At 44.8% G+C, this 8,336-nt stretch overlaps 1 protein-coding gene across 1 annotated transcript in view; it reads left to right on the top strand.

Moving 5' to 3' along the window:
• The window catches only part of tob2 (transducer of ERBB2, 2), a 5,473-nt gene extending 3,256 nt beyond the window's left edge, over positions 1 to 2,217 (top strand). Inside the window, exon 2 of the mRNA XM_072674546.1 lies at positions 430 to 2,217. Within this exon, the coding sequence (XP_072530647.1) occupies positions 701 to 1,909 (1,209 nt within the window). The 5' untranslated portion in view covers positions 430 to 700 and the 3' untranslated portion in view covers positions 1,910 to 2,217. The remainder of the gene's footprint in view (positions 1 to 429) is intronic.
• The last annotated feature ends 6,119 nt before the right edge of the window (positions 2,218 to 8,336 follow it).

Below are 8,336 nucleotides of genomic sequence, written 5' to 3'. Positions count from 1 at the left end.
AACTAGTACAGGCAATGGTCAGTAATTCAGTGTAATGTAGTAGTCTGGCTTTCCCACCACTCTGGAGTAGTAGGCAGTATATCTGCTGATGTTTTAGGCCTGTGAGTTGAATCTGGATTGATCTGGATTTAGATCAGGAAAACAATAACTGATCAATGCGTAAGTGAGGTGATCTCAGAACATGAACTCCATATTATCATTCCTACTCTTCCTGTGTGCTTTCGGTGGTGTTCGGAGCTGAACTTTCCCCCCTCGTTGCCAGTGTAATCCCGAGTGCTTTAGCTGCTGCCAGAAGAGCCAGATGAGGGATTTGAGATAAGCATGGATTGCTACCTCAGCCACAGCATCTGCTAACAGTCGTGCTTCTTTCTGTAGATCTCCCAGTGTTTGACCTCTGAAAGTTAATTTCTTTTCTTGCGTTATTTCCAGAGGGATTAAAGGGAGTCGTCCAGCCGTCGTCAGTAAGGCCAGGGTGGCGTGGCAGGTCAGAGTCGTGCGAGGAGGCTTCTGGTGGATTGTTTCCTGTCTTCCGCTCAGGAGCTGAGGGGCTGCCATCCAAACTCTACACTCAGACGTCCACACCACAAGCACGGATCTGAACTTTGACCCTTTTTGTGCTCCTGTGAGACATGTGGAGGCCGTTGTAGGCCTTTACACAGGACGTTGCGTTGGTCTAGACCCTTTGATCCACTCTTCAGCCATGCATCTGGAGGTAAAGGTTGCGCTGAACTTCATAGTGTCCTACTTGTACAACAAACTCCCTCGGCGACGGGCGGACCTGTTCGGGGAGGAGCTGGAGCGCATCCTGGTGTCACGTTTTGAAGGGCACTGGTACCCTGAGGCACCTCTACGTGGTTCGGCCTTCCGCTGCCTCCACCTAGGAGCCCCTAGGGACCCCATAGTGGATTTGGCGGCCAGGAGGAGCGGGTTGGACACTGAGGAAGTCCGTGCCAACGTCCCTCCGGAGCTCAGCATCTGGATCGACCCTTATGAGGTCTCCTATCAGATCGGGGAGAAGGGAGCTGTGAAGGTGCTCTACATGGAAGATCCCCCAGGTTTAGGGGGTGAGGGAGAAGCATCAGAGAGTGTCTGCACGGCGGCGAAAGGGGATCTGGAGCTGGACGAAGGGAAGAGTTTGGGCTTCAACCCTGAGGCTCAGGTGTTTGTGCCCATCGGTGGCCAAGTGTCTCCAGTCTTGCTGCCCTCTCTCTCTAGTTCGCCCACGCCACTCTGCCAGGGTCTGTTCAGCTACGCAGGCCCGAGTACTCCAACCAATCCCAACGCACACTCCAATGCTTCCTCCCCTTCTCCACCTAGTGCAGTGCTGCCATACCCTCATCCAGCGGTCCCGCCCAGCTCCCGGCCCGCTCCCCAGCAGATCACGTTCACCACGGCCAGCTTTGCCGCCACCAAGTTCGGGTCCACCAAGATGAAGAAGTGCGGCGGGAGCGGCATGGTGGGTGGATCCGGCAGCGTCGTCGGCCCTCCTCAGCAAAGAATGCTGAGCCGCTCTCCCACCACCATATCTCCCCCGGGGCTGGTAAAGCACAAGCCCATCTCCCTGTCCATGCACTCCCTGGCCGGCCAGGTTTCCGGCCAGGTTTCCAGCCAGCTTTCCCCAAATGCCAAAGAATTTGTCTACCCCACCACTCAAGGGCCTCTCTACTTTGACGCTGAAGCTCCAACCTTGACCCACGCCAGCCCCTACCAAGCTCCACCACCGCACCCGGTCCACCCCCACACCTCCTTTGACCCATTTTCCAGCCCACCGCCAGGCCAAGCCATGGGAGTCATCAGCAGCGGCAGTGGGATTTCCTTCATGGAGAAGCCACCGTTCGTGGAGGGCCTGGGTGGATACAACCTGCAGTATTCCAGCCAAGCCTTCCAGCCTGTTGTGTTGGCCAACTGAGTTGATAACGGAGCTCCTGCAGTGTTGGAGATACTAATACTGAACCACTATCTTTTCGAGAACTTTTATTTATTATTTTTCTTTCCACCACTTGTTACTAATACAAAACATTTAAGTGTTATGACTACTAGAACCATGATTACTAGTGATTGTTCCTCCCCCTCCATTGCTTTTTTTTTTTTTTAAGGGTGTCTTTCTTTCTTTTTTGCTTCTCTACCGAACTTTCTCCTAACCCTGAGGAGTAACCAGCCTCCTACCGCACAGATGTTTTGCATTGAATGTTCTCTTAAGGAAAAGGTCACTTTTGATTAAGGGGTGGGGTGGATGGGGGAGGGAGGGAGGGCGGGTGGGTGCTCTTTACCCAGGTATGGCTTGGCTGAGCAGTACAGGATCGCTCCAGTGTAGTACCCTGATCCAGATGCTGATTTTGGTTTGTTGGATGCTTCTGGAAACCAGAGTCTCTGGCCTTTGCTAAGCTGTCTAGTCATGCCTCACTTGCCACAGTCGGAGGTTTTAGTTAGTTTGACCGTCCTTTAATTCGTGTGCCAACACAAGTGTCTTACATTCACCCTGTCTCTGTCCGTCCCTCCCCTTCCCTCCCTGTGGCTCAGGAGTGGATATGGTCAGGGCTTAGAACGTGCAGGGTTGGTAGTTAGGTGTTTTTGGTTGTCGTTGGGAGTGAAATGGTGGTAATGCTTTGAAGACTGCTCCAGGAAGTTGTTTAGTTTTTTTTTTTTTTTTTTTTTTTTTTTTTTTTTGTACTCTGAAGCCATAAACATGGTTTGAAACAGGGGAAAGGCAATGTTGACTGTTAATCAGGCTAATCCTTCTGTCTCTTGCACTCACACAGGCGCACAGTGTTGGTCAGCAGTGCATGAAGGTGAGAGGGCGGTGCTGGGGTGGATGGAATGCAGTATAGCAGAAGGGTTTTTGATAAATGGCTTAACATGGCTTTGGGGAGAAGAAGGAGGGAGGACGAAAGGGGATGAGTGTGAGTGTGTGAGAGGAGAGGGAGAGAGGGAGAATATGGGCAGCTATAACCTTGCCATTATCGAATTGGCAAGGGCTCAAGTGGGCGCTGCAAAACGTGACTCTCGTATCTGCTGAGCCTGGCGTCATCCTGCTGTTCTGTACAGAAGGTGGGAGTTCCATTCTTAGCTGCTCGCCGGCTGTAATTGGGATGTCATTTAAAGGGGAATTCCACTGATCTTTCACAATATCTGCTTAATAATTCGGTCGTATGACTGATGTTGCAATGTGAACCAATTCCTAGTAAAACGTACCTACCTGATGTTCAGTGGAGGCGAATAGGACACGAATGCGTGACCTAAATGAGGGGTTGGTTTGTTTTGAATGTCCTGCTAGTAGCTGAAATGAAATTTAGCCTAAAGGGAGTGCTCAGAGGGGTCAATCTTGTTCCTTTTACCACCACTGAACAACTCAGTTTCATCACAACTCTAATTGACCCGTTTTCATTGTATTGTACAGAAATATTGAAAGTCAGTGGAATTTTAAAACCCCTTTATACCTTGGTTAACCAACAGTGGGATCATCAACATGAGTTTGTCATTGTAAGCGGTTGGTTATCGGTCACATTTGAATTGGTATGTTGAAGTTGGTGGAACAACACTTGGGACCATTGGATGGGCGGTAGGATGGTGCTGGAGTAAAATCTGCTGCGTCCCAATAAAGATCAGTGTAGCCTGTGTAATAACTAACCCCCACTTTTAGAAGTGCTTGGACCCCTTTACATTGCAATTTCATTTCGTTTATCGGCTGAATTGCTTTTCCTTTCGGGTGGGGAGGGTCCCGATTTCTGGATCTTGATGACTGGGTGAGACTGGGTGTATTTTTACATTTGTTTGTAATTTTGTTTTCCCGTTTCTTTTTTCAGAGAGTTCTCTACAGCATTTGTAAAAGATATACTATGACATGTATATATTTCTTATGTTAAGATATATATCCTTTATTTAGTTTCTTATGTGCTGAGGTTATTTTTTCAGAAATAACGATAAATGAATATATATGCAAGTTGAAACAAATAAAACGTGTTTAACAAAGTACTGAATGTGTATCGTACCTTGTACAGAAACTGTCGAACTGAAGACGGGTAAATGTGGTGTTGGCGTTTTGTGCGTCTTTTCTTTCGAGCATCCGTGCGGATCTGAATGTTGACAGGTGGCCGGATTAAGAGGGAGTTATTGACCAGTTGTCTGTGTGCATCCTGAGCGCTGTCAGAGCTCTTGAACAGCCTGAATATGCTTAAATGTTAAAGCAATGCTAATCGCCGTCCACTTTAAGAGCTTCACGATTCACATTAGCTTAGTTTTTCTGCAAAGCCTGGGCTCTTGCCTGGTCATTTTCTTTTCTCTTATTGCTCCCAGATGGCTGTGTATGACTGCCAAGCTCTACCAGCTCCTGCAATAAAGTCTTATGAACGTTGTAATGTAAGCAGAGTTGAGCAGACTCTTCATTCTGGTTAGCTTGGTGTCCAGAATGCTGGCTAGGGGAGGTTGAGGGTCACCTGATGGCCTGCTGTGAATTCTTTTTTTTTTTTTTTTTTTTTTTTTTTTTCAAAAATGTTTTGGGTTTATTTCTGGATCATATCTAAAGGGGTTGGGCAAAAATGGCCAAATGATGGAAACCCTGCATGCTCACTGGCCATTTTACTATCTATGTGCACCATATGTTGGTTTACAGCTGCTGGCTGGAGCTCTGCTTGCTCCACAAGTCATTTGCCCTGCTTTTGACCCATCCATCAGTGAACTGTGACCACCATAGCCCCACCACCTGTGGACATGACATAAACTGATCATTGGTGCATGGCTAGAACTAACCTAATGCAATATGCACATGTTAAAAGATGAGCTACAGTCTGTACAGAGTGGACCACCAGCCAATTATATAGTCAGGAACGACCCTATGGTGACCCTTCTAATGATTAGGGTGGGGGCTGATGAATGGCGCATGATCAGATTACAGTCTGCAGTCCAGAACTGTAAACCTATGGTGGGTATTTCTGATAAAATGGCCGATGTGTGTTTTTAAGTGGTGGCTATTTTGTACACTCCTCTGTATCTCCTCTAAAAATCACAAGTTTGGGTCTGATGAAGAGTGGGGGTGTAAATGCATTGATCTGAAGGTGGCCAATTTTTCTTCTGGCCTAAAATTTAAAAACAATCTCAGGCTGTTTTCAGATGTAAACATCCAATTTGAAAAATTGTTTGTCTATACTCTACAACTGTGTAAATGGTTCCTCCAGACGCCCTTGTGTTTATTATTTTTTTTATTTTTCCCCTCAGAAGAATGGCCTGAGGTTGGATGAAATGCGAGGTTTTATAACTCCAAATCCTTTCCGAAGGAATCATGACTACGATGGTTTACACCCCCTTTTGATGGAAACTGTGATCACATTGAGATGAACTGAAGTTCAGGTCCGATTTTTAAAGCCATGGAAACCTCCTGTTTAAGCGTCAGCTAGCCGACTGGATTACAGCAGGTTAGAATTTGAGCCGCCTGTTTTCTAAGGAGGTGAAGGCCTCCGTGAGATCAGCCCTGCTGAGGAGGATCGAGCGCTGCTACAGAGCGTTCACTCAGGTTCTATCAAAATAAAGAGGGGTCAGTAAGTACTGAAGCCTTGCTGTCATGGGGAAACCTCATATCTTCCATCGTTTTTGAGAACACCAGCTGCCCTGTCCTACATTTATGGGAACAACCAGAAAAATGGTCCAAAAATTGACCTAAACACACACTGAACGAAAGTCACCATTTTAGACTTGCAAGGTTTTCACATGGCAGCAACCAAACATGGGTGAGTCTAGTTCGTTCTAAGGTGAAAGACAAAGGTTCTGGTTCTACTCTCGACTTTTCTACACCGGATCCCTTCCTGACTGCTCGCGCTACCTGTAGACCAGGTGTGTGCCTTCTGCAGGTGACAACAGCCCGCTTGCACTCATGTTCATAGAGTAGCTCTGACTTGGTGAAGGGTGTTTTTGGATGCTGGACTGACGTGTGATGGAGTTCTGAGAAGAGTAATTTACCAAATGTGCTGTGAATGTTCTTTTAATGTGTCTGTCAATCACGGCCTAGGGGCGTGGCCTCAGTCAACATCAGCGGATATGTGTGTTAAAATGTTGAATGTGAATTGGAGCGATCGTAGTGTTGTGGTCCGATAGCATTACCAGCCATGGATTAGAGGTGGGCGACATGACGTTATACTGTGTTAGGACAAATTATGCCATGATGTGCCATTCAGAGCATAATGCAGGTATCAACAGTACTTTAACAGAGACGTTTGGGTCGGTTACAAGGAGATAAAAAATCACAGCAGCAGCTAATGTTGGAAGGGCAAATGAGAAAAGGGCACAGGAACAAGAAGCTGATTAAATATTAGCATATTAGCGATGATCTTAACTGTATACCTACTTTTACTACTACATTTCCTTTCTGTTCTTTACTACAGGATTATGAATTTTAAAAAATAAGCCATTGAATTTAATAGATTTGATTTGTTACTAAATTGTAGACTTATTGTTCGCAAACCTCAAAGTAGCCTAAATGTTGTAATTGTGTTCAATTATTACAATAACACATCAGTTCTTACCATGTTGCTCACCCTAGTTTGAAAAATTCCGGACAGTGGTGTATTCACAAAAGACTAATAGGATGAAGTGGGATGGTCGATTGTCCCTAAATGCAGTCAAATCCTCACAGCAATGCTCGTCCAAATTCTTGCAGCAAGCCTCCTTCCCTGGACAGTAGAGATAGTTATTCCAACAAAAGCAGGATGAACCCTTAATATTTAAATACCCTTAATTTCAGAAGATACAATGACTGAGCAGGTGTCCCAATATTTTTGTCAACATGGTGTAAACTAACCTACATTAGCTAGCTACTTTTAACACGTTATGGTTAATGTTAGGAACTGATTAGCTATGTGTTTTGACACTGCTCTGAGGCCTAGCTGATATTTTGATATAGTCAGAAATATGTATTGAAATATAGCAATATTAGTGTGGTTTTTTTTTTGGGGGGGGGGGCGCATATAGCTAGATTGGAGTAATTGAAGATGGCGATGTATCGGATTTTGGCTAGCTAGCTATCTTTAACACCTCATGGCTAATCTTAAGAGCAAATTTTGACAGTTGCTATGTCAAATAAATGTCCCTAGTATTAAATAATCATTTTATCTATTTTTAATCATTTTATTTCATTTCAAAATCTAAAGACTAAAGCGACTGCTGTGCCAAGAGTTTGAGGTTACAGGCTCATGTAAAAAAGTATAAGAAGTACTAGACCAAAAAATATAATAATAATTATAATAAACCCTGAACACAGCAGGGAAAGGTCTGCATGAGCTGACTGGTGAAATGCGATGCTAAGTGGACCTTGGTTCATTAGTAGCAGTGTTTGTTTTTTTGGGTCACGTATTCCTTCAGCGCTTAATTGGATGCGAGGCTGAACTGGTGCGCTGGACTGGAGCTGAATTTAGAATTAGCATTCTGTGGCTAAAGTGACTCTCAGAATGACCAGTTTTCCTCCCACATTAGGGCTTTTTCCAGAGAAGGAGACGTCAACCCGTTGTATTTTACTTTCCCGAACAGGGAAATTCCTGAACATCGCCTCTCGGCTTCACACTGACCTTTAGCTGCTTTAGCTTTAGCTGTTATATTCAGCTTACCAGCATTAGAACAGTGTTATTTTAGTGACTCTAGCCGGTCCATTGTTTTTGAGTAACTGAGCTGGACACCCACCCAAGGCCGTGACTGAACAAGACTGAAGGAAAGTTGAGGGTTTTTTGTATCTGAGACGTCTTTTGCTTATATATAACCTTCTGTATCTTCTTTTGCACTTTTGAAATATTTTTGTTGAAACAAATGGAAAGGAAAAAAGGTTTATTTTCTATGTAAAGTTTATCATCGATGCATAAATGGATCTAAATGAAAATAATGAGATATATACTGTATTAGTCTGGTGATTTTATTTTTGTCTGTATTTTTATTATGGGTTTTCCTCTTTTCTACTGAATCTGTCCCCGAATGATAGATGTACCGAAATCTTTCACGGCTGAAATGCAATGACCTTTTTTCTGTGCGCCTCCCAGACAGGGAGGCTTCCTACAGGAATTTCTTACTGTATCTGATTCTTTTTTTAAAACTTTGTAATAAAATAAAGAATGGCATGAGAAATAAACACTGTGTCCTGTGTTGTGATTCGACCGTACAGAAGAGGGAATATGGACTGTTTACTTAATACAGCAGTGGGTACAGTTCTGAGCTTTTAGGGATCGAGCACACCTACATTCAACCCACCCATTAACTGCCAGGTTTAGCTGAAGTGTTAATTAGCAGGGATATCAGCAAACTGTGCTGGGCACCAGCCCTCGGTTTCCTATCCCTGATTTAGGAGGCTTAGTTTTACCCAGGGT

This window comes from Salminus brasiliensis, chromosome 3, assembly GCF_030463535.1.
Source record: "Salminus brasiliensis chromosome 3, fSalBra1.hap2, whole genome shotgun sequence".
NCBI classification, from domain to species: Eukaryota; Metazoa; Chordata; class Actinopteri; order Characiformes; family Bryconidae; genus Salminus; species Salminus brasiliensis.
This window is presented reverse-complemented; position numbering and strand designations above follow the sequence as displayed.